General features: G+C 36.9%; 1 protein-coding gene across 1 annotated transcript in view; it reads left to right on the forward strand.

Annotated features, from left to right (window-relative positions):
* The first annotated feature begins 224 nt into the window (after positions 1–224).
* LOC101332404 (EGF-like and EMI domain-containing protein 1) overlaps positions 225–27,826 on the forward strand; it is a 55,928-nt gene continuing 28,326 nt past the window's right edge. The window contains exons 1-2 of the mRNA XM_033855202.2: positions 225–300; positions 680–802. Of these exons, the coding sequence (XP_033711093.2) occupies positions 225–300; positions 680–802 (199 nt within the window). The remainder of the gene's footprint in view (positions 301–679; positions 803–27,826) is intronic.

Raw genomic sequence — 27,826 nt, forward strand, 5'->3', positions numbered from 1 at the left:
ATTTATCATAAACTTGACTGATCGTCAGACATAGGTGACCATGAGTCTTGACCTCTTTTCATTTAGTCTAAATTAATGTAACTTCAAACATAAACATGCTAAGTATTTCAGAAAGTGGAGCCCTGAAAGATAAGGAAGAATCTGAGTTAACGGAGCAAATGTATCCATGTGTTTTTAAGAACTCCAAACCATGGCTTTATTTGAATTGATCTGTCTCTGCCCTGATGTCCACTATATCCCATGAGAAGGAGAGTCAAGGTATTAACTCTATTACTGACCTTATTCAGCAGCGTCAGACCAGTAAAGGTGTTTATCTACTCGTGTGTGCTGCTCCAGATAGGGTAGCTCATTGTAATTCTCCCCTCCAGGTTCCCTTCCCTAAGGAAATATCTATATCTCAGATCTGTCTAATTAATCAGGATGTGAAGAATAGAAAATTGTGAGACAATCACTATGCTCATCGTTGCTGGGCTTTCAAAAGCTCAATAAAGTTTCTATCTACATTTTTTTGTTTATACTGTGGAGTAAAATGGATCAAACAGGCAAAGAACTGTGGCAACAGAGATGGTGCCTTTGTGCAATAAAACATATACTGTGTATCAAAGAAATATTGTGCCACTTCTCTGAAGCTGACATTGGAATGACATTGTAATCCTGACCATCTGTCTTCCTCCTCTAGATGTTGATGAATGTACGGTAGTGAGTGGAGGCTGCCAACAGCGCTGTATTAACACCCTGGGCACCTTCCATTGTGCATGTGATACGGAGTACAGTCTCCATGCTGATGAACGCACCTGCATAAGTGAGTAAACATTAGAACCAGCTTGAAGTTGTTTTCAGTGAAAATCGACCTGCCCACGTAGGGGCAGGAAGAAAACGTTTTTCTATTGTAAAAACATCTATAGAAGCTGACAATTTTCAAGTACAATTCTATCTCTTAGAATTTAAAAAAAGATATTTTGCTATTAAAAGACTGAAAGACAAAAAAGATGGGGAAGTAAATATAGAAATTAACATTCACAAGCAAAACTTGGATCCCCCCAAATGTGTGACTGTTCCTTAGGTATCATTTCTGCCACACGCAGTAAAGTATAAATTTGTTAATTACTGCTTATATACAACAAGTTCAGCACAGACTCACAATAAAGAGAGGAGGCTGGGCTGTTACAATCACTAGCTACAATGTTCACTCATTTCAAACCAGACTCAGAAGTGGACTCGTGATTATAACAGCAAAAATTATGACAGATTATATAATGAGTTTAGGGTTTCTCAAGAACAGTTAAAACTACACACATTAAATCTGAGGTTCCTATACACTTATTGTGTATCAAAATGTTCTTAGATATCAGTTTTGGGTGGTAAGATTATTATTGTTGTCTTTGTAGGTTTCTGAATTTTATGAATTTCCTAAAATGAGTATGTACGCAGGAAAAAAACAGAAAAACTTTAAAAATACTGTGTTTCCTGTATGATTTATTAATGTTCTTTTTTAAATTTATTTTTTTAACATCTTTATTGGAGTATAATTGCTTTACAGTGTTGTGTTAGTTTCTGCTGTATAACAAAGTGAATCAGCTATATGCATACGTATATCCCCATATCCCCTCCCTCTTGCGTCTCCCTCCCACCCTCCTTATCCCACCCCTCTAGGTGGTCGCAAAGCACTGAGCTGATCTCCCTGAAATGTTCTTTTTTAACTGAAGTAATTTACATAAAATTTTTTTTTTTATTGAATGATGCTCCTCAGATGGCATCCAGCACATTCTGATTTCACCTCCAGGTCCCTTTGAAAAATATCTTATACTGAAAGAATAGCACCTTATACAACACAATTTAATTGCTGGTTTAATTTATACAGGGTTTGTTAACTGGTCCATCTACTCAAAATTATTAGCATTTTATGAGTATTCTATAATTATGAAATTTGGGATAGAAATCAGCCAGTTTTGCTTAACTTCATAACATATACTGTCTCTTTTTCCTAACATAGGAAATGAGAGAAAGCCAGGTGAAACAGGTAAAGATGTCCTAGTCATAGATCTGATTTTTTTTTTTTTTTTTTTTTTTTTTTGCGGTACGCGGGCCTCTCACTGTTGCGGCCTCTCCCGTCGTGGAGCACAGGCTCCGGACGCGCAGGCTCAGCGGCCATGGCTCACGGGCCCAGCCGCTCCGCGGCATGTGGGATCTTCCTGGACCGGGGCACGAACCCGTGTCCCCTGCATCGGCAGGCGGACTCTCAACCACTGCGCCACCAGGGAAGCCCATAGATCTGATTTTGATAGAAGAAAATGGAGGTTTTGAGAGCAAAGAAAGGACTTTTCCAAAGTTGAGTGAAGATGCAGATAGAAGCCATATCGTAGTATCAGGGAACTCAGTATCTACAGCAGGCACCAGTGGTGGGACAGCAGCACATGCATATTTTTGTAATCTCCCAAATATCCCCTTCTTTTTGCAAAATTACTGCTTGTTGCGACAGGAATCCCTTTCCCATCCTCATCTCCATCCCCAACCTGTAAAGACTTCAGCTGGTAATATCCTTAAACTACCACTCTAACTTCTCTCAGTCACAAAATATTTAGGGGCAGGATTACCTATACATGCAGATATGGTATTTAGTGGTAAAGGTTGAGCTGGTGAATTTTTGTGTCTGATATAAAAATATTTTGCAAAGTAATGAATTTTATACATCTATGGTATCTGGTCTTTGCGATGAGGCAAAATAAACACTCTAGTGATCAACTAAAATTATATCTTCAGGTGTAATTAATTTTCTAAACTCTGGAAGTTATTAACTATTTCTTAGTAAAATCATTAAGCTCTTTCCTTGTTCCTCACCACCATTGCTCTGGAATTTTCCAACTTTTGTTTCAATGACCTCAGGTCAAAGGTGGACTTGGATAAGAATATTATGGTTTATCATTTCTATTTCCATTCCTTAAAATCCATCCTGTACAGACACATGGACACTATGGGAATAGCATATTTGCAGCTGCGTAGGCTGATCCTCTCCTCGTACAGAATTTCAACATAGTGTACAAATTAAAAATTAAGCTAAAGAGAAATATGGATTTCATGATTGCAGTCATTTTAAAGCCTTTAACCCCTTGGATGTCATTCCACAGAAATACTGGACTCAAGAGTCCAGCAATTGACCTTTGTGGAAATGTTCATGCCTCTCTCACATGAATCTACTGGTTCTGGTTTCAAAGAATGGTCCTAAGAACCTCAGTTGACACAATTACAGCAGTCTTGTTAAAATGAACTCAAGAAGAATATAAGTATTTTGTATTTAAATACTAATAATGACGTGAGCTTGAGGATAAGAACTGTTTGTTTGCTTTGAAAGAAAGGGTGTACCGTAGAGAACTGAGTCTCACATTGGTTTGTATTTTGAGTAATATTGTAGCAAGGGTCAGATATTTTTAAAAGCAGGACAATTCAATTAGTCCACTTTCCCTTTGGTGTTTGTTACCTGGCAGGAAACTGAGAATGGTGGTTGATCTTACCAGGAAACTGTAGTAGACAGAAATTCTTCATGACCAGTCACAGAAGAGAAGATGGAGTTATGGAATTTTATGATTCCGCTACTTTAGAGTCCTTGAAATTAACTGCCTCCATTTCTTCCTTCCTCTCGACCTTCTTTCCCTTCCTTTGCCCCATTCTGCCCATCAGTCATAGTCCTAAGCTAGTGTGACTTTTTGAGTTAGAGCCGCTGGTACTTTTTGCACTTTCTCTTAATCACAGCAGCAGTAAACTTCTTGTACCCCAAATCCTTACAGAGTTTAAGATGACTTCATTTCAAGAAAGGATCTCCTCTCTAAGAGCTGTGCACTTGTGGGGACATATGGCCAACAGTTACTAGTCAGCCTCCACCTGAATGATAAAGTTACACAAAGTGGTGTTAAGAGAGGGGGTTCATAATATCCAGCTATAGTGTGCAGACCACTTGGTTCCCCGTAAAGTACTGCCTGGACTGCTGATAAAATGTGATCCCTGGGGATCTTGGCCTCAGTGACCCTCAGTTTGAGCCCCTGAATTTGTCTGCAAATTTTTGGAATGCATGTCACTTTACTGGTGGCAAGGGCCTATTACTTTCTTGAGATTTTTAAAGGTATCTATGACACTTCAAAATATCCCCCATATAATTTTGTCCTTATGATGGTGCTTCTTTAAAAGGTGTATATGTGGGAGGATTTCATGATACTGTTATATCATGATACAGTCTCATGACACTGTCACATAGTCCGAGGCTAAGCTGGTCAATGACTGCTTCTCCCTACACCTTCCTTTATAATGGGATTCTGGACCAGAGGTCTGGGTCCTTGTCCTTGAGCAGCACGGTTACACCTGGTTGGTGAAGGGTCCAGACATAGCATAGGAAAGCAGTCAAAAATGAAATTTTGACCAGATTTGCTTTGCTCTCAGTGGTCTCCATTAACACAGATATTACCAAGTAATACATATACTTTTAAATTTCCCTTTACTTGGAAACCAACGGCTTTAAAAAAAATGGAAACTAGAGTTTAGCCATCATCAGAAAGACAGAAATGTTCATACTGGTCCACCATTGACTCTCGTCCATGGACCAGGAACAGTGGCACGGTGGAATCCAAGTTGGTGCGTGGCCTTCAGCAAATCACTTAATCTCTCTACAGTCTCTACAGTCTAGTTTCCTCATGTGAAACTGGACAAAATGACCTTAAAGTTACTGCATCTCTAAAGTGTTATAATATTATGGAGTTCCCCAAATTACTAATTTGTTACATATCATCTGCTAACCTGTATTTTTTAAAACGCAATTGGATTCTGTGGAATAATTATTCTGTAGAGCTCAGATTTTATTTGAAAATTATATAAAGAACTTAGACTTTAGAAAGTCCCACATAAAAACAGTGAGTGAGAATTTTATATCCAGTTTAATAAAAATGAGTTCATGACTTCAATGTTTTTAATGAAAGCAATAACTACACTTTGGTGCTTTTTTGAAAATACTGTTTTCTGTATCATAGAATCATATTTTGGAGGAATCCAGGGACTAATTCAGCCTAATCTACTTTAGAGATAAGAAGTCTGAGATCCAAAGAAATCAAGTAACTTTCACTCTGAACAAAAGAAGTTTTCAGGAGAATCTGGCTAATTTCACTTCTAACCAAATGCTTTAAAATAATTTCTGATAAATATTTTAAAAGACTAAGAAAAATCATAAAGGTACTGTGAAATGAAATTCTTATATTCTATTTTAATAAATAGAGCTGAGGGTTAAAATAATGTATTTTCATAATAGCTATTGATGAAAGAAATCCACCTTATATTATCACCCTATAAGTGCAAATTTATCACTTCTCTCTTACATTTCTATCATATTCTCCAACAAACCTGGCTACTCTCAGTTCTCCAAGTCAGCTATGCCCTTTTCCACTTCCACACCTTACCTTACTCAACCTAGACTTCTCTCTCACCAAGACTCCACCTGTCAAAAGTCTACTTACCATGTTCCATGTTCAATGTCCGTTGGCCTGTTAAACCTTCTCTGGTGACCCCAGCCAAAAGCATTCCTTCTTTTTCTTCTAATACCATATGATTTAGTGTTGCCTTAATGATACATTGTAACATATAGTTTTATATGTGTGCAATTGGGCTTCAGACCAAATGAAAGACACTAATGACCTTCTAATTATCAGCTTTCAGAGGAGTCTTTTCCATGCCTTTCTCAATGGCCTCTGACACTATTAACCACTCATTTTTCTAAATCTTCCTCTTGACTTCCTGACAGCACAATTTTCACCTTTGACTGCTGCCTCTCTGTACTTACATTCTTGTTACCCGGTTCTGACTTTCAATCATCTTCCTCTCTCCTTGCTATGGACTGAATTGTGTCCCCCAAATGTGCATGTTGAAGCCCCAAGTTCCAATGTGATGGTATTTGGAGGTGGAGTCTTTGGGAGATAATTAGGTTTTGATGAGCTCATGAGGGTGGAAGACCCTCATGACGGGTTCAGTGCCTGTATAAGAAGAGAGAGCAGAGAGCTTGCTGTCTCCACCATACCAGGATCTAGCTGAAAGGTGGCCATCTGAAGCCAGGAAGAGAGCTCTCACCAGAAACCAAACCCTACTAGAACCTTGACCTTAGACTTTCCAGCCTCCAGAACTGTGAGAAAATAAACTGATAAGGCCACCCAGACCAGGGTATTTTGTTACAGCAGCCCAAGCGGACTAATACACTCATCTCTTCTCCTTTATTCCCCCTTCTCTAGTCTATCTCCATTTTACTCTTCTACTTTTAGACAGAAGTCAATACCTATAAAATATCTGGCAAGTATTAGTTAAATGTTAGCTATTATTAGAATGTAAAAAGATGTAAGGACTTTACCCAGATGGACTTGCTCGTTGGGGAAAAACTCAAACTTGCAGTATTTCTAGCTTTTGGACTTCGAACAAAATACAAAATTATCTTCTGAGAGCTTTGAATTGAAGATTTTCTCATTGTTGAGAGGCAGACTTTAGTAGATATGACTAAATATAAGTAATGATAATGTAGACTAAACTTCTTCTTTTGCCAGTGGCTATTTTGTAACAGCCAGGGGCTAGATACCAAAATAATTATATTACCCAAATTTTCTGTATTTAGCTGTGTAATTTGCGTTTTAAGTAACTTGTAAGGTTTTAGCTATAATTTGGTATACCTCACAAAATCTTTGTCTTTCCATTTTTTTCTTTTTTATAACAACCTTGTGAAACATGCTCAGCTCAAATCTCCGTTCATAATCATGTCCTTCCTCTGCTATATTTGTTGAAATTCGCCTTCCCAGAGGGAAAAAGTAATTAAATGATTGAAAGTTTTAATGCTTGCATAGTTCTCTTACCTCTCTTTCATGCCTTCAGCACATAGGTTTATTAACATCTGTACTCACAAATAAACAAATGGAGTCACTGGTGTCTGCACAGGGAAACCTCAGATAAAAAGCATTTTAATTATTTTCATCTTTAACACAAGAATTCTTTATTTCCACTTGCTGGAAGTGGTCAGGAACTGCTTTTGTTCAATGGTTCCTTTTTATTCTCACTAAATGAGGTTGGGGGGAAGGAAGAAGAAAGGTTACCTGGAAGCTGTAAACCAAAGATTTTTCTGTGTGATGAAGTGTGCAACATAATAGAATCAGAGGTCATTTTTTAATTCTAAATAAACAGAAGTTAGGTGGCAAGAAGAGGGTAGATGTACAGCCTGGAAGCTTGATTAAATAGATATTCTTAGTAAAATTTTGAGCTTGAATAAATTTTCTTACATCAGATCTTTATGTTTCACATTTTAAGATAATGCTAAACTTGGAAAAAAAGGATTGAGAAAACTATTAGATGTGGTGGTCTTCACACAATGGATTCTTTTGTTTTTGATCTCAGTGTTCTGATCAGTGATGTCTAAGTTTTATTTGATAAAAGGAGTGGAAGATTCTTTCTAGGGAATGCAAAGAGATTGCCCTCAAATTGGAGACGAAGGAAGTTAAAGACTTTCATTGTAACTACCTTTCAATTAATTGCATTATTTATGAAGACAAATTAGAAGCAGAATTCATTTCAGATGACAGCTGATGTCTTGAATAGGGCTATGTCAGGTTAAAAAAATTGTTTAGTTTGTCAGGTTGATGGCATCTCTCAGTCATTATCAAATTCATCGCCCTCGCAATATTAATCACTTTTGTGTGGTAGGTGATATATTTAATTCCTCAAAGTTGAATCTAAGGAACACTTCTCCTCTGCCGTCCTCGTTCCCTATATGTGGGCTTGAAAAAAAATCATGAACTTCCCAAGTTTTTATCCGTTTTGTTGATAATTAACCCAATTCAAAACCTATTTCCAAATCCAATGGATTTTAGGAATGCATTCAGAAATCTTTTTTTTTTCTACAGTTTTTCTACAGTCTTCAGACTTGGGAAGGTAAGACTGACAGTTTTCGATAGAGTCAGACTAAGGTCTGAATTCTACTGCATCGAATAAGAGTTGTGTGATCTTGGTCCAGTTTCTTAATCTCTGATCTTCAGAGTTCATATCACTTTTATCTCTTTCTCTGTCTCTCTAACTGTATCTATACCTAATATAACCAGGATAATAATTCACAAAAATCAATATTATACATTGCACAAGGACACAAACCTTATAAAGAGGGATGTATTTAACACACTAGAATGGGGAATGGGGGAGACTGAGAGTGTATTCTGGGCTAAAAGTGAACAAATGAAACAAGAGTGGTCCTTCCAAGGACTGGGGAGTGATAAGAATTTTTCTTGAACTGAGCAGTGCGATAAACTTTACCTTCTGTATCCAACGTTAAAACAAAACAAAGTGATGAAATGTTAGCCCAGTGGTCTTCATCCTTGCCAGTTGCCTTTTCTTTTCTTCTTTCTCTCTATATGGAAAGTAAATTCACAGGTCTTCCTTCAGAATAATCTCTAGGAATTTTTAATTTTTTTTTGTTTTCTTTTTTTTTTTATCTAGGAATTTTTTCTAGCTATATTTGTAAAATATTTTTAAATGTAAGATTTTCATAACATATATCAAATAAATAATAAAACCCTACTTTTAAGCACTAAATAATTTTGCTGTCTTACGTTTCCCAAATAATTTCATAGTGCATTACAGAATACCCCCTGTATGGGATGAACAAAAATATGAGAGATTAAAATAATACCTGGCACATAATCGAAGTTCAGTAAATGGTGGCTTGAATCAGTAATTTATAATTATTATGTATCTACCTTTATTATTTTCCCACAATCAGAGTACCTATTCAATGCACAAAGATACTGAGAATAGGAGATTCTGAATTGTGTGCAACTAAAAATACAGGAACTTCTCTTTAAATTATTTGTTTATGAAAATAGAGAATGGGATTTAGGATTGTGAGAAAAATATTGATAATCTGAAAACAGCATGTCTTGGGAAAAAAAAGTGCCAATTTTTCAGGGTAACAATATTAACTTTACCACATAGCTACCCTGTATAAAAGGTGTGTGACCTTGAGCTGTCACTTAGCTGTTCAAAACTCCATTTCTCCATATGTAGCGGGTAGTAAGGAAAAGTTACAGTGAAATCCTTAGTGCAGTGCCTGACACAGAGCGAGCAATCAATAAAAATTAGCTCATAATATTAATATTAGTTCTATACTTGCAGCTGGCTATAGGCACAGGACTAAATAAAATTACGGAGGGTCAGACACTATAGTTATAAACTTACTTTGGTGATCAGATGGCTTCCACTGGGCAGCTTTGTTGCTAGTTTTTTAGCAAACATACGTTCATTGATTCTTTTAACAACTCCCTGTTGCACTTCCTTTTTCTTTGCATTTTTGGAGCTTTAAAGCAATATTCACAACAATATTTTCACTGAATGGTAAAATATTCTCATTCTCATTTATCACTAGGTTGAAGATTTATATCTCCCTGTTTCCAAAAGCACTGGAGGCAGCAAGCTTTAGGCAGCTTATGCATTTTCACGGGGTCCAAAGTGCAAAAAGACGTGAAACATAAAATAGTACTACCTCCATCTAGAAGCAGCAGAAGGATTAAGTGCTTGCAAATACCAGATATGAGCATAACACTTAAATCCAAATCTAATATCCCAGTATAGTTTTCTAGCAGCTGACAAGAGCCACATGGTTTAAATCACGTTTGCATTTTCTAACAACAATAATCATAGAGACATTTTTTTTTTTTTTTTTTTTTTTTTTTTTTTTTTTTTTTTTTGCGGTACGCGGGCCTCTCACTGTTGTGGCCTCTCCCATTACGGAGCACAGGCTCCGGACGCGCAGGCTCAGTGGCCATGGCTCACGGGCCCAGCCACTCCGCGGCACGTGGGATCTTCCCAGACCGGGGCACGAACCCATGTCCCCTGCATCGGCAGGCGGACTCTCAACCACTGCGCCACCAGGGAGAGGCCACAACGGGAGGCTCCGCAACGGGAGAGGCCACAACAGTGAGAGGCCCGCATACCGCAAAAAACAAAAACAAGAAATCAAAACAAAAAAAAATTATTTTACCATCCTTAAAACCTTTTATTGTCTCTATATAGCTTTTAGAATTAACTCAAAATTCTTACTAGGGCTTACAAGATGCTTCAGGGTCTGACTTTTGGTTACTTCTGCTTACCTGCTGTGTTTCTACTCTGTACTTCATGCTCCAGGCTCAGACACACTGAAAAGCTGCAGTTCCTTACGTGTACCAGAGGTTTCCACACTCCTACACCTTTGTCTTACTGTTCCATCTGTCAGACAGTCCCTGCTTCTGCACAGGCTTGTTCCTGGATTTGAGTCCAAGTCAACATTTTCCCCTCTCTCCTCCTATGCTTTCCTCCCCGCCTCTCCTCACCTGACTTCTCCTCTCTTTGAAAGCAAAGGTTAGAATCACCTCCTCTGAGGAGACTTTCCAGATCTACTCCCATACTTATAATCCAAATTTGTCACCTGTTTTATAAGATTTGTAGATCGTTTATAGATTTAGAGCTTCTTTCAATGGTGGGACACAACATAAAGACACTCAGATAGATGAAAGGAAAAACCTTTGTTACTTACAGCTCCAAGTGAGAGAAGGGTACCACTCAGGGCTACACATTGGGTTACACCCAGGACAGGGTAACAAGCAAGCTGATAGGAGGTGGCTTATATATGGCAAGTGGGGTGGGGTTAGGCTAAACTCAGTCTTCCTGGGCATTAGGTACTCTGAATAATTCCACAACCCCAAGGGAGAAGGGGGCATCCCTGGATGTTAGGTACCTGGGAACCTCTGGCAGTTGGGTCTGTGTGTATCTTAACTCTAGAATGTCTGATAAGGGAAGTATTCAATAGTTGGGGTGGGAGCTTATTCTGTGTAGGGGAACTGAGGGTTCTGAGCCATGGCTTCAAAACCGAGTCAAAACAGCACTTGTGGAATATTACGTCATACACCACATAGAGCCAAGGGCATGTCTCTAATAGAGCCTCTCACAATGGATTATAAAGTTTCTCTTCTTGTCTATCTCCCCCACTAGGCTTTAATCTCTTTTGTATCCTCAGGACCTAGCATGTGACTGAAATAAAGTGTTTACTTTTAATTAAATGACCCTGTATTTGTTTAGGGTTTAAAATATAAAGATCCTTATAATAAAGTATGCTTTGTTTAAAAGTAAGGGCATGTTCCCCTTCTTATGATCTGTTTCTCTTTATTAGACAAGAAGAATTATATAATGCATGGCTTTGGCTCTTAGGAAACCCAGCAGTACGTTGAAGGCTTAATTGCATAGACTCTTTTTAACCTATATTCCTAATTTAGTTTTCTCCACCCCACTTCATAACATGGTTCTTGTTTTGCTGCAGTGGTTATTTTTTGTACCTTTCCCCCTCTTTTTAAACCATAGCTTTAGTGGTTCTATTATAGATATGTTTTAGATCGTACACAGCCTCAAATCATCTTTGGAAGTAGATGGAATATAAATGGAATAAAACTAACCAAATTCAATCCTAGATTTATCACTTGGCTCTTTTAAAGCATCATAGACAGTACTTTAAACCCCAGATTTAGAAAAGATATGAACCTGTCATTCAGTGGAATGGTTTGCCTATTTGTTCTCAGAAATCCCGGGTATCGTTGTCAATGCCAGAGCATGTCAGGAGAACAAAGACTGGCCTCCACACCATAAGGGTGGGAAGACTACCTAGGGCTTTGTAGAGCCTAGAGCCTGATACTGAGCAACCAGTTCATAAAGACAGGATATATGTATGATTATTAATGGGAGTCAAGGGCAAAGCTGTGATAAGAATGCAGGCTGTCATTTCCAATCATTTTCTTGTCACAGGACAAGGAGTAAGACACAAAACCTAAGGGAAAGGTCTGGGGTCACTATTCAGAAGTCAGGCTGCATACTGAGTCCTCAGTAGATAAATACATATTCTGAGCATATGAGTTCTGAAGGCGGGTGGAGGTGCTACGTATAAGCACAGGCCCAAAGCAGGGTTAAAGTTTGAGCCAAAGAAGGAGACAGGCGGGAAAGGGCTTTGAACTCTGACACTGAAAGCATTTCAGAGACCGTCTCTTCAGTAGTCATAAGACAAGAACATAACCATCAACCTAACAACCAAGACCACATGACTCCTGCCCCTGCGCACTTGCTGGTTTGGGTGGATTAAGGCTACTGGGATATATGGGGCATCCCCAGGGAAAGGCAAGTCTCCTCGAGGCTCGGTCCTCTGGGTTGACATGTCGTCCACAAACTCAGCAAGCATAGTCTATGTACTCTCCCTTCAGACACATTAATTCATCCAGAGATCAAATTCTAGAACCTAAGTAATTATAATTTGGAAGTAATTCTGGCTATGTCCATTAGTAATAATAATGACAATGATTTAAAAAATCTCATCTCTAATCCTCACAACAACCTTAAGAGGGAGATATTATTACTCTCATTTTAAAGATAATGAAACCAGGGTTCACAGAGGTTAATAGGACAGCTTTGGAATCACAGGCTTGGGTTTACAGCCCTGTAGATGACTGGTCTGAAATCAATAAGCACCATGGGGAAGTGTGCTGAAATGTGCTTTATACTTTTTGAAGGGGAGAAAGGAGTTGAGTACGTCTGCCACGTAACCTTTGCTAAGCTTCTCTCTTCCAGGCTGTACGGTATGGTAATTTAGTCTTATTTCATCCCATGCTTGGGAATTTAAGTAGATTCCCTGTGTTCCCCCTTGGAAGTAAAAGTTGGCTCCTTCTGTAGACTCCCGCACTGGTTGGTCTGGGCTGCGGTGGGCTGGCCTTCTGTCTGGGCAAGAATACCAGTCAGACACTTAGGCTTTCACAACAGAATGTCAACCTTGTCTCCCCAGTGTCTGGTGTCTAAATCTTATGGCTCTCACTTCAATCGACAGTGTAGAGATTCTGCGCTACAGGCTTGTGTGAGAGGATTTGACTGTGAACTGAATGGGAGCCAGTATTCATCCAAATTTCCCTGAAGACGTCTGATATACAGAGTGCATAGCAGAAAGATCACAAAGCTTGGTGCCAAAAAGCTCTAAGTTAGAATCCCAGCTTTGCACCCACTAGCTGTGTGAATGTGGACCTGTTGTTAAATGATAACAATGGCTAATATTTATGGAGTGTGTGCTATCTATTGGGGCACAGTGTTAATCTTATATTCACTGTTTCATTTACACTTCATAAAACCCTGAGAGGTAGGTGCTCTTGTTATCACTCTTTCAGCAATGTGAAGAATGAGACTTAGAAAGTTTAAGCAACTTGAGGAAAAACACTCAGCATGTAAGTGGTAGATATGGAATGTGCCTTTTGGGCATAGCTGATCAATTGAATCCAGTTACGTTAAAACAAACAAGCACATCTGTTCAAAAAAGGTGTTTGGATGTTTGGACTCTATTGTTAAAGCATTTTAAGGAAGGAAAAGACACCAGTTAAAATTTAAAGGGCTCACAGTGCAGTGCAGTGTGGAAAATGCGTTAGCCATGTGTAAATCAAGGAGAACCAGTAGGGATTATTGCCTTCTGGTTAGGCTGGTGAGAGATCTAGCACTTGGGATGGTCAGAGTTAAGATACCAGGAAGCTGCAGGGTTTTTTTCCTATGTATATTCAACCATATGAATTTTTAAAAAAATCTATCAAGACAAAAAACAAATTATTCTGCTGACTCTTTTTTTTAGACTCTTTTAAATTTTTATTTTGTATTGAAGTATAGTTGATTTACAGTGTTGCATTAGTTTCAGGTGTACAGCAAAGGGATTTAGTTATACATATACATATAGCTATTCTTTTTCAGATTCTTTTCCCTAATAATGTAGGTTATTAGAGTATTAGCCATATGAATTTTATTTTATAAAAAAATAGTATCATAGAGACCATATACAATTTTGTAGTTTGAGTTTTCACAGTTTTAAAATTAGTTTTATCAAAATCAGTGCAATCATTTGTATTATATACGTTCTAAGAACATAGGGTGTGCTTCAGACCTAAAATTTTGCTGTATTATTCAATAACAACCTAATGGTTTGTAACAAAGTAAAAAGAAAGGTGTTCCAAGACTTATTCTTGTCTAACATTGTTTAAATTTTGATTTGAAGGCTTTATATTGTATGGTTTCATATTTACTAGAAGCCTTCATCATCCTACCACCATCCCTACCAAATGAGATTCATAGATTATAAACCAATAGCAAGAAGAGTGCCTTTGCCTGTTCTACTTTTCCATAATCTCAGTGCCCACATTCATTTATTTTAGAAGTGAATATAGTATATGGCTCAAACTTTTAGTAATTGCAGTAGAATGGTTGGATTGATTTTCTGCCTCTAACATTTTCTCTTTCATATGTTGGTAAAAATTTTATGATTTCAACATTTCTTCTGAATTCAAAGGAAAAGGATGCAAATTTATTATTATATCAAACCAATTAATTAGTATTCTTTTGTCTAGGGAGAATGCTCTGATTCCTACAACTCACATTGTAAAAATTCTTTAAGTTTGAAAACAGTCTAATTTCAACCTGGCCTTATTTCCAAAAGAAAGTGATTTAACAATCTTCTGTATTTCTCATTATAACTTTTATGCGAACCTGTGGTATAAGAACTATACTGTTTCATCTCTTAGTATTTCCACGAGACTAGTGATGGTTTCGCTAAGTGCCATATCACATACACATCAGAACAATGGATTAAAACTAGAAAGAAAAAATTGTGTGTTAGTCTCTGCAGCCCCACTCTGAATGTCGAAACAGACTGTCCTGCTTTGTCACACAGTTGATTAAACCCATGGTATGAGGAATTTAAACTTGTATAGAATCATCGAAATAGAAAATGTAAGATGTGGAAGAATAGCCTTCCTTCATTCCAATGACTGACATATTTGCTAACCCTTCTCCTTGTAGAATGCATAAATTAATAAGTGCAGAATCTCAAATTCAGTAGGCTATATCCTACACTGGAAGCAAAAATTTTGAGATCAAGAATAATTGATATTCCACGTGACCCATTAAAACAGGTCTCATTTAATGCAGTACGGCTTAAAATTGTATCTCTTTCAAGTAGGCTAACCTGAATATAGGCACCCTTTTTTGCACTTTACAGCAAAACTGAGCAATTCCCTCAACCATCCCGATCAGAGGACCTTGAACTGAGAGCACATGTTTAATGATGCCTGGAATAGCTATTGATTAAACACTGACAATGTTCAGAGGAATTGAGAATCAAAAAGCCTCCCCATGGCCAGCTCTGCCAGGCTCACTTCTTAATAGATGGCAAAGGAGGATTCTAAATGAGATCTGCTGCCCTGCTCATCCTCAGAACTCCACAGGCAGTGGGATTAATTTCTGCTTCGCAGTCCTTTGGAACTACCATGTCTGAAATGTCCAAAATGAATACAGATGTCCCTCCTTTTTTATTTCCTTGTTCCTCCTTTTTGAGGGAAAAAAAGTTCTCATATGAATTGAATGCATGGAATGATATTGCTTTAAATGTGGAATGAATGAAAATTCACCATTAATTAATAGATAAAGAATGGGACAAATCCTCGGATGATAATTCAGGCTGAATAATTCCCCAAATCAAGCAAGCAAACAACAAAAATGTTAAAAGAAAATAAAGAATAAGAGTAAATAAAAAGGAAAAAAAGGATTTGAAGCCAGAACTAATATTCACACTGCCATTGCTCTGTTGAGTTGGTTAGTATCCAGAGGCTTAGATATTTTTAGGATATTCTTTTGTCTGAGTGGGAGATTGTGACCCAGAACTGTGAAGTAAGGCTGTTTCTACACTTAAAAAAACACGATTTTCAATGGTGGAACCACCCAACTGTTTTACCTTCAACAAACATTGATGGAACGCCTAGGGGGTGTCAGGCACATTGCTTGATGCTTTCCCTTTTAAAGTTATTTAATCCCCCCTACGATCCTGTGAAATACTCATTATAATCATTTTAAAGATGTGAAAACTGAAGCTTGGAGGAATTAACTAAATCTCCTATTATCAAACAATCAGTAAATAGGCATGACTAAAGTCACACTGCTAGAAATGGTCAGAGCAAGGATTAAAATCCAGATAATTTGAATAATATTCTATTGAGCTAAATACCATATTATACCATCCTTAGTTTAATAATGCACATTTAATGAAAGGTTCTGTGGGAAGCTCAGACTTTTTTTTTTTTATTGTAGTTTGTTCTTTTGCTCCTTTTTTTTCTGATTTCCTAAGGATTACATCCTTAGGGTAAAACATTTTTGGAAGTACAAACAAGTATAAAAAGGGAGAGAATGAAGGAATCACAACCCCACCACTCGAAAACAGCTGTTGTTATTTGGACTTCTTTCATTTCAGTTTTTTCTCTTCATAATTTAGACCATGTTACCTTTTGTTATCTATTCATATAACAACATACATATTAACACACACTCCCACACACACACATACACACCTTCAGTAGACAGTAAGCTAAAACTATTTGTAAAGCTGACTTATTGTGGCAAATACCTTTTGATATTTATATAAACACACATATTATGGGATCTTTTATCTCTTCTTAAGAATGCGGACATTAATATTTATTTGCATATATTGTCTAGATATTTTTATTGTTTTCTAGGCAATATTTCAAGCAGGAGGATTAAAGAAGTTAAAAGAAAGCATATTTTAAAAAATTTTTAAAACCTATTATCAAAATGTTTTCAAATTTTCATATGATTTATTGATCCATTACCATTATATGATAGTTCCTGTCTTATTTTTACTGGCATCAAATTTTATTCTCCCTTTCAGTGTTTACTAATTTGATAAGTGAAACCACTCACATCCTTTTACTTCTTTTCAGATTCTAAAAGTATATGTGTCATTTGTATTTCCTTTTATGAGTTTGCTGCTGAGGTACGTTTTCTAAATTTTAATTGTGAATTTTGTACTTCAGAAATACAGATATAGATGTAGATATAGATATATGTACACACACATATATATTGCTTTATAAAGCAAGTATAATCGTCTGTCATACTTGTTACAAATATGTTATCATAACTTTTCTGAGCATAAAAGCAATATGTGTGTATCACAATTTAGAATATATATATGAAAAAAATGGAAAAGAGTAAAAAATCAACACCATCACTCAGAATTAAACATTGTCAATATTTTTGTTAAACTGGTGGAAATTTGGGTACTGAGGCCTGGAAAGATAATTGGGACAGAGCTAGAGACAAATCTAAAAGAGGTTCCTTGTACTTCCAGCACTTTTGCTGTCTGTCTATCTATGTATCTATCTATCTATATATGTATATATCTATTGTCTATATCTATCATCTATCTAGTTATCTATTATCAATCATCTAAGTGGTTTTAAGAGCTTTTGAACTAGGACTGTCTGTCCTCCTTTCTCAGAAGATGAGATTGTGTCTTAATTCTTTGAATTGTAACATAATGAAAGTCAGGACTCCAAGGGAAAGACTCATCAAAGGGTTCCAACTGTCTGTATTCCCTAATTCTAACAATACCACCCTTCATCGGCCCTAACATAGCTGCTACATGACAGTGGGATTCTTCTCAGGGCCCCGGAGCTAGTGCAGAAGAAATTCTTTGCAGAGGGGCTGCTAAACACAGGTTTTCTGGCAGGGACAACCAAGCAACTCTTCAGAGAAAAACTTCTGACCTTTAACATGGTTTTATTCAAGACAACAAATTAGGGCCTGTGACCACATTAATTCAATATATATTTAAAGTTTGGGACATTAGTGGATATTCATTTCCATGATATTATGTAAAAATGCATAATTTTAACAGCCTAAAAGCATTGATCTTAAAGAGGAAATTTTGAAGAGAACAATTAGACAAGCATGATTATTAGTCTTCAAAAGGGACCATTAAGATGATGCAGAATTCCCTATCTTTAACTGTAGATTTGGAAAGTAGTTTCTTAAGAGAGGTATGTAAGCCTTGAGGAGGCAGTGTCCTCAGTCTGCTAATTTCAGCTATTTCCCACAAGGCAGAAAAATGACAAAGTGGAACAGTATTGAATGGGAGTTAACATACACTTCTTTTTCCTTCCCAACAGAAATGAAATCATTCTTTATATAACTTTCAGCAGCTCTTTTTAAAATGTAATATATACCCTCTTCTATGCTATTATATATTTGACAAAATCATTTAATGACTGCTATTCCTTTTTTATGCTAAAGAATTTCTTTAATGATTTACCTGTTTGTGGACTTTTTTGTGTTCTCTCTCTCTGCTGCTGTAGTGAACACAGTCACTGATGAGCACACTTATAGCCAAATCTTGGACTATCTCCAGAATTATTTCCTTAGAATGAATCAAGCTACATAGAATGACTACCTCAGAAATGATGTTTATTTTCAACTCATCCTCCAGAAAATAACAATTTAAATTTCTATCAGCAGTATTTTAGGAAAACCTGCCCTTTTTTATTATGCCCAAATAAGACATATAGAATATCTTTTATTTTATCACGTTTCCCAACAGGATAGGTGTCGTTGACTGTGTTCCCTAAAAAATAGACTTCAAGATTTTTGTGCAAAAGATTTACTGGGAACAACACAAGTGAGAGGTTAGGGAAGCAGGATAAGACAGAGAGTGAAATTGAAGTGCAATGCAATTTCAACAAGGGTTCTGCCGACCTTTACAGAGAATTTGAGAGCTGGGGTGTCCCTTCAAAATTGTGCAGGCTTGAGGCAAGGGGATTGGGATTTGATACCCTTGTAACAACCTGCAGGCTGCCCTGGGAGGAGCATGACCTTGAATGAGGAGTTTCTCTTCAGCTGAGGGCAACTCTTCTGGAGAAAGACTTGGCTGTGAGCTGCGTGCTGCCAACAGGTCCAGCAGTTGAGGAATCAGTGTGGTTCAGCTGGGTAGTGTTGCCAGAGCTGCTACTGCAGACCATGCCTTGTGCCACTCAGATCTACTTGCTTTTGTAATTGCTTGCTTGCTAATTAGGGGGAACAGCTCCTCCAGTTTGCCTTCTTTTCCGGGAAAATTTGCAACAGTAAGGTTAGTGAAATGAACTACAATCCCTGCCGCTGTAGCTGGTCTTGAAGCTGAAACTGATGCTCAACATCCTTTTTCTCATTACAGTTCTAGATTTTTCTCACCCTCCTTCTATTACCAAGTATCGTAGGTAGAGCTCTCTGGGAAACAGACTCTAAGATGTGCACATAGGACACTTATTGAAGAGAGCTCATGGGGACAACACATGTGAGAGGTGAGGGAAGCAGAACTGAGTTAGGTGGATGAATGAATGGAGATGCAGTGCAACCAGCCTCAGGCAATCCTGTAGAAATGTCAGAGCTAGAATAGCTTTTCAGATTGGCCCCATCTTGGCACAAGGCGGCAGGACTTTGTACTCTAGAATTGGGCCAGTCATTAGATGAAGGCTGCTAGAGCACAGCATGTGACCTTGGCCAAGGTGTCTCTCTTCAGCTAATGACACTTCTGGAGAGGGACTCAGCTGAAATCTGTCAGTTGCCAACACCCCTAGCAGCTGAAGTAATGAGCATTTCAGTCCCAAAATGGAATCTGGGCAACACACTATGGTATCCGTTATAGTAGTTTAAAATGGCATCTCATTATTAATGTCATTTGTATTATTTGATATGTATTAACACATACATTTTTTTTGAATTGCTTGCTTATTTCTTCCATTTTTCTATGTAGGTAATATATCAATTGATTTGGGGTTTTTGGTCACATATGTTACAAATATTTTGTTTTTCAATTTTTCAATTATTGTTTTTCAGTATATTCATGTTTAAATTTTATTTAGCACAATATATTTATATGTTTTCCTTTTGTGTTTCTTTCTTTCATTTGAGTTTTAAGAGCCTTTTATCCAGCTTATAAATAAATACAGATAATTTTATCTAGTAATTTCATAGTTTCATTTTGCTAGATTTAAATGTTTAATCCATTTAGAATTTATTGTGGTATATGGTGTAGGGCAAGGACTTAAATTATGTGTGTTTTCCAGATAGTTCAACAATTATTCCAGCACCATTTATGAGTGATACTTCTCATGTTCAATGATTTTCGGCTTTCTTGGTAATATATTAAGTATATTAAGTTCCTTTATAAACCAAGTTTTGTCTATCAGATATTATTTAGCATCATATCAATCAACCTGTTTATACTAATGTCAGAAACATATTGCCTAAATTATTATAGTTTTATACTATGGCTAATGACTCAGTTGAGCTAACCCACCAGAGGGAACAAGTTATTGACACAAGAGTAGATGATTATGGTCATCTTAGATACTGAAATTTTTACATTTTTATGCTTATATGGACACATCTATATTTCCTCACTTCTGACCATTGGTCTATGCATTTTTCCATTTGACAAACATTTAAATGCATTTTGAAAATGTCACACTCTTTTCTTCTCTTTTTTCCCCTCTTCTTTTCCCTTACAGTCAATTTTTGAAAACTATTAGTTAGTTGCATGTTTCTTTTTAAATTTCCTGCATTTTCTGTTTCAGGCCTGAGCATATGATACAAAATAAATATTTATCAAGTGTTAAATGAATAAGATCATCATTCACTTTCTGCGTCAGCTTGGCTCTTGATTTCTCTATACTACAGATCATGTGTAGAATACTTTAACAATGTGCGAGGAAAATATTAAAAAAATGTTATGTTGAAATACACTGAAATAACATATAGATATGTACATTTCTGTCCTTTGTTTTTGTTTTCTAAAAAGATGTCATTCAGGGCTTCCCTGGTGGCACAGTGGTTGAGAGTCCGCCTGCCGATGCAGGGGACACGGGTTCGTGCCCCGGTCCGGGAAGATCCCACATGCTGCGGAGCGGCTGGGCCCGTGAGCCATGGCCGCTGAGCCTGCGCGTCCGGAGCGTGTGCTCCGCAGCGGGAGAGGCCACAACAGTGAGAGGCCCACGTACCGCAAAAAAAAAAAAAAAGGTGTCATTCATGAAACTTTGAATATTTAAGCTAGGTTTGGTTTCAGGGAAGTTATAGAGACTAAATTTGAAGGCCTCCAAACACGACTGAAAATTTTGGAATTCATAGGATGGAAAAGCTAGATGGTGATTGTTTTTTTTCATTTGTTTTTATTCATTCCACACATGTACTGAGTGAAGGACTGGCTACATAATATGCAGGGATGAGTACAGAACTCAGAAGGTGGGGTACCTTGTTCAGAAAGTATTAAGAATTTCAAGATGGTGATGGCAAGGGTGAAGTATGGGGCCCTTTTGAAGCAACATAGGCTTAACACCCACAAAGATGGCCCATGACTGAATATAACCCACATATTGTTCTAAGCAGTGGGATTATAGTGGGGAGGAAACTGACACGGTTACTGCCTTTGTGGAACTCAGATTCAGTGTAGATGAAAACAGAAGAGTGTTAATTTATTTCTTTGAGTAGTTCTCTAGTATCTTCTCTAATTCAGAATTGGTTTTAGAAAATTGACTACTTTACACTCATTCCCAATCCCCAACATAGTTTTTCGACTGCCAGGTCCTTGGATATAATTTTGCAGAATTTGTTAAATGACCACTGTGTGCAAGACACCCTACTGTGAGCTAGGTGAAGATAAAATAAAATTAGAAACTTATTTTTATCATTAAGAATTTCACTCCCAATAAAGCAGTATAAAGGCCCTTTGCAGAGGGTTTTTTTCATATCTACAGTGGGTATATATGTACTATGAATTGTAGCAGCAGCTGGAAATTTTCTTCTCATTACTCTGACTCCCTGAAAGGATATTGTCCTCCAAATGTGAGAAGTTCTGTCACTAAGGAAGAAATACATCTTATTAGAATGAGAATGTTGTAGATAATGATTGTGTGGTTTCTCTTGAGTTTGGCACTAATATATATATGATGATTTTCTTCAGAGGAGGGGGGTGATATCCAACTATACTAGCCAAAGAACCTCAGGAGTAGGTAGGAAATAGACAGAAATAGATTTTCTTCAGCAATTGATTCCTCAGCATGCTATTTATGCCCAAACAAGCACAGGATTTTTTGACATCTGTTTTACTTTGTTTCTTGCCTCTTCCAGCATTCAAGCTGTCAGCTCTTGCTCTGTTAGCAATGGGGGCTATGAGCCATAGTGTATTCAGATCACTGATGAACACTACCGGCCTTGGAGCCTTTCACACCACCAGCTAAAACGAGACGGCAGACACTGTGAGAGGAAGTCATAGTGAACGCATATTACCTACTGCAAAGGAACAGCGTGTTGAGAGCAATAAAACTTCTTCCAGCCTTATGTGCCATTTTGCAAGGCTGTGTGTTTGAAACAATCATTTTTTCCCCTGCAATCTACTTCACACGTTGCTTTCCATAAACAGCTGTTGCCTTAATTCTTTCTGGAACCATTTGTGGCCTTAGGTTCACAGTCACTGAGTTTTAAGGCAGGGCAGCCAGCTATAGCAATATGATTCACGGTGATGAAATGTGACGATTCAAGAATTTAAGGTGATGTTAAGTATCCCATTGAGTTTATAAGAATCGCAAACAAAGATTTCTGGAAAATGTGGAAATGCACAGACTAAGAAGGATGAGTGAGGGTTTTTATTCTCCACTGTGTATTTTGTTACTAGTACATCAAGAAGAAATGGTCTGCAGACCCAAGAGAGAAAGCTATGTGTATTCACAGTAATGTTTTTGATAAAAAGCAAGTCTTCTCTCTTTTATTTTTATTTAATTAATTAAAATTCTCTGAAAAGTCTCCACATGCTAACTTCAACTCATTCAGTAGGGGTGTTAAGGGGAGGCTTTAGCCTTCCTCCCATAATTTTTATCCATTTCCCAGTTGTACCCCAAAATGATAAGTATTTTTTAATATGGGCAATATATTTTTCTCAGTCCTACATAAAATGTAAATAAACCATCCTTTAATTTTTTGGATATTTTTATTAATCTCTAGCATAAATTCTAAGTATAAACGGTGTGCTTGCTTTTATGAAAATGAAGCCTCAAGACTGCATTCTCTTCCAAACAGGGTGTTTTTCTTTTCCCCAAGATCTTTCGGTATCAAAATTCTGGAATCATTTCTTATTCCCTAGATGGTTCCAACTTTTTTTTTTTCCAAATTAGGTCTTTGGGGTTTTTTCTTGTTTTCTCCCCTTCTAGTCTCCTAGTCAACATTATCTCCAACCTGGCCACCAAGCTCTTCTTACTAACCTCCCTTGGGATTTAGTGCTGTATCACTGCTCCTCTGTCCCCAAGCCTTCTCACTGTCAGAGATATGAGCTCCCTTCAGTCTACATATCCTAGGGGTTCCTTAATTAGAGATCTTTCTCAAATCACTGGAAGTTATGCAAAAGAATGACAGCTTTTCATGAACCCTAGAATTTACTTTCCTAAGCAAAAGACTAGAGGGCAATTGGGATCAAGTTTACAACGCTGCACAGCGGGTAGGGTAAGGCAGAGACCCTCATTATACACTGAAAGAAAAAATACCCTACCTAACACTACTGACAAAAAATGATCTTTGTAATTGAAATTATGCATATTTTATCTGAGCAACTATATACATTTTGAGTTGTGAATTATTCTGCTGAAGTTATTCTGTGTAACCAAAGGAAAGCAACAGAGGCCATTTTGCTGGGCATCAACAGAGGTGGGTGTGAATTTACAAGTGCAAGTTCATAGTCTTATGGTGGCTAATGTTCCAACACCTATAAAATCAACAGTTTGCCGGCAATAAATAAGTAACAACTGGCAATTTTGGATAGAAGTGGGAAGAAGAAAATGAATATATTAAGGTTTCTTGCCTTTAGAATTATGTGGGTGAACTAAAACTTGATATATTATATAGTGTAGACAAACTTCCCAAGACCGTGGTTTTGTTATACTTGGGATAAAATCAGGATACAGAGGCATTTTCTTCTAGTATCCTGGTACACTTAGGAGGAAATTCCAGTCGTCCCCCAAAAATCTGCCTTCCAGCAACTACTGACATTAGCAAATACTCTGCGTAATTAAGTTCTTTGTTGACATAAGCAGATTCTCTGCCTACAGTCATCTAATCCTAATCCAACGAAAGATGGGAAGACTTTATTTGTTCAACAAACATTTATGGATCACTTCCTTTTTGTTTGGCAGTTTGCATGAGAGTGATTTTTCCGCCCCTAGGAAGGTGATTATAAATTTGATTGAAAGGCTAGTTCAGCTGTAAACTGAAGTTTGGTAGTAACACCTCTTTTCCTGGAGGTAGCTCATGGAATACTGAATAACACAGGACAGGGAAGTGGGGCCCTTTTCCAACCACTGACTTAGACTGTCTCAACATAGTTTAGTTACTTTATTCAAGTTAATGTTTGGGACTTTGCTGTCACACATATTTTTTTCTATCAAAAGCTATTGGGATTATTTAAATCATATTCACTTATGTTTCCAGTTATGAAGTCACGTGGTTGGAATTTCATTGATTTAATCACGTTGATTTGTACCATTTTTAATAAAAGCTCGAAATCATGCAACTGTGCCAAAGGAGTTGACTTTAGAAAATGTAAAGACCTATGGGATGATTCATGGTTCACCTATATTTTTATCCAGAACCCACAGATAATCGTGTGGCAGTTGGAAGGACATTTGCAGTGCTCACAGACACAGGGCTGTGATTTTGCTGACAACGTGTCACTGTCCAAGGCAGTAAAGAGAAAGCAACAGGAATGTGACATGTATATACGTACATATATGTGTATATATATATATATATATATGTGTGTATGTGTGTATATATGTGTGTGTGTGTGTATATATATATATATACACACATATATATGTTATGACATCTTAGATACCAGCAGTGATTTTTACCAAATAACTTGGCATCATAAAAGGAGTACTGAAAAAAATCAAAGTTAGAAGTACATAAGGAAAACCAACACTAAAGGTATATAGCCACCATTTGGAATGATTGAAGATCCTTCCACCCTTGTATCCCACTGCCATTTACCATGGGGGTGGATTTGCTCAGACCTTGAAATGACACCTAAAACTGAACTGAAAATAAAAATAATCCCAAAGAAAGCATAAAGAGGGATTGAATTTAATCAGGGCTTTACATATTTAAGTCAAGGTAAAATCACTCTATTTCCAGATCATTATAAACAATTATTTTCTACTTCAGTGGTAGCGATCTTGATGTTGAAATTGCACCTTTTGTGTTTTCAGCAGACATTGACTTTTTGGTCCTACTGTCATCAACCTCAAATTCTATTACTTTATACTGAATACACTGAGTCCCCCTCCACACCTCTCCTCTCCCTGTGGTCTTTTTGGTGTCATTAGCATCTCTTGCCTCAGGAATTACCGACATACTAAAACCAGCAGCTTCTACTGAGGTCCTCTTAACTTTGTCATGGGTCAATATATGCCATGCAATTTATTTTATTTTTATTGCTTTACACTTTCTATTATAAAAGCAATACAAGTTCATTGAAGGAAATCTAAAAAAAATGGATAATAAAATAACACAAAAGAAAAATAGTAGAAACTGCCCATTCCATGATAGAGAAGTAACAATTTTTATGTATTGGTGTATATATTCTCAAGTATTTTATTTGTATAAGTAAATGACATAAGATTATACTGTACCTTCCATTATACAATTTGCCTTATTAAAATATTTTAAAACATTATTTAGTGTAATAAATTTAATTACAAAAATTTAACTAAAATTTAATTTTTCCATATGATGTTTAATGACTGCACTATAATAATAGCTTATATTTACTTAGATTACCTTTGGGTCAGACACCACTGAAAAGTACATTTATATTCATTGTCTCATTTAAATTCACAGCAACTGTATGAAGTAGGCACTGTTACCATCCCCACTGTACAAAAGAGGAAATAAAGCACAGTAGAAGTTGGGTAATTGGCCCAAGATTTCATAGCGTGAAAGTGACAGAAGCAGGATTTGAACCCAGGAACTGGAACTCTGGAACCCAAGATTTTTCCAGCTGACTGTACTATGCATAGCATACCATTGTTTTTATAACTGCAGCCCAATATCCTGATGTAGGATAATTAGATTTGCACATTTTAATTATTTTAAAGAAAATTGCAGTAAATATTCTTACAGATAAATCTTTGCTCCCAATATGATAATTTCCTTAAGATAAATTCCAGTGGTTAAAATTGTTAGGGTTCAGAGGTTATTTGCACAATTCATGACATCAAATTTTTATGCAAACTTAAATCTTAGGGCACCTCAGCCCTACACACATAGACTGAAAACCGGAAGCAACAGAACACTAAATTCAAATCCTGTTTTGATTTCTAGAAAATCACATCACCACTGTGTATCTTGCGGGAAACAAGCCTAATAATTCTGTTCTGACCTTATGAAATATTTTGGAAGTCTAAAAGATGATTTGTATAAATTCACATTTGACAAAATCTTTAAGACTCAGGTGCCTTGCATATATAATAGGCTTTCAGTAAAGGTTAATGACTGATTAGTCCAGATCTGCAAAGTGTCCTGTGTTTCCTATTTTAGTGGTATTTGACCTAAGGAAATGTTTGCCTGAATCCTTTGAATTACGGAGATCATCTAGAAGCTGAATAAATGATTATTGGAGCATTGAGGTTAAATGGTTTTCATTGACCTATTGTACCTTTTGCAAATACATCAAGGAATTATATCTACCATTGCTTTCATAGAAGTTCCAAGTGTGTCTGTTTTCAATATTGGTATGTCTAGAAATGCCTTTATACATGGAAATTATTGATGACTGTTATTAAGCTATAGTAACACTTTGGAAATGATTTGAAATTTTTGTATTTTAACATTTTCCGAACCAAAAATTAAAATGAAAGGTCTGGTATCTGTAAATATACTTGAACATTTGACTTTCCTTGAAAAAGGTAGTATCCCAATTTGTAAATCAGTATTCCAACATTCCTCCTGCATCATTAAGAGGAAAACTCTTGTGAAATAATTTCCAGCTTTAGGAAAAGCTAAGCAATGAAGATCCATTTTCATTGTTCTTATCACTTTTGAAATGATCTTATGTTATTGAATTCTCTTCAATCACTCCTGCACATGTCTTATCTCAATCACCCACCCAACAAGTGCCCCCCTTAAAAAACTTGCTCACAACTCTGGGGATGTTTTCCCTAGCCAGCACTCCAACTCGGTCCTTGGGGTTGGTGCTACACACATACTCAGTTTCAAATAACTGATTCCCAATTGCCACTGCTGCCATTGCTCTCAACTTCCTGCATTCCTATACTTATGCATTGTGGATTAGATTCAAGTTTCTCAAACCTATTTTTTTCTCATTGGTAACATCTGGTTATTAAAGAAGCAGTATGACCTAGTGGTATAAAGGACTATGGGATCAGATGGATCTGGAATGGAATCCCAGCTCCCTCATTCACTGTGAAGATGTGCTGTTAATTTAAACTCATTAGTATTTCCTCATCTGTGATTTGGGCATAATAATCATACATATGTCATAAGATTGTGAATGAAGGTTAAATAAGTAATGCATGTAAAGAGCTTAGTAAGTTTCCTTACAAAAATTATTGTTAGAACCCTAAAGCAGAGAGGAGTACATTTTCAGCTATAGGGTTACATAGCTGTTTCTTGATAGAGTCAGGACTGGAATTCAGTTATTGATGACACCAAATCTTGTTCTCATACCACATATACTTTATCCAGTGCAACCTTCCAGGAGCCTCACTTTGCTCGTTCCCAATCCTTGATTACTGAGTTTTAGGAATCAATTTCTGCACACTCTCAAATTTTTCTTTAATGCCATTTCTCCCATCTCCCAGGATCAAAAGCCCCATTCCCCCACTGGCTGTTCTGTCTTCTGTATTTA

Source organism: Tursiops truncatus, chromosome 4 (genome assembly GCF_011762595.2).
Source record: "Tursiops truncatus isolate mTurTru1 chromosome 4, mTurTru1.mat.Y, whole genome shotgun sequence".
NCBI classification, from domain to species: domain Eukaryota; kingdom Metazoa; phylum Chordata; class Mammalia; order Artiodactyla; family Delphinidae; genus Tursiops; species Tursiops truncatus.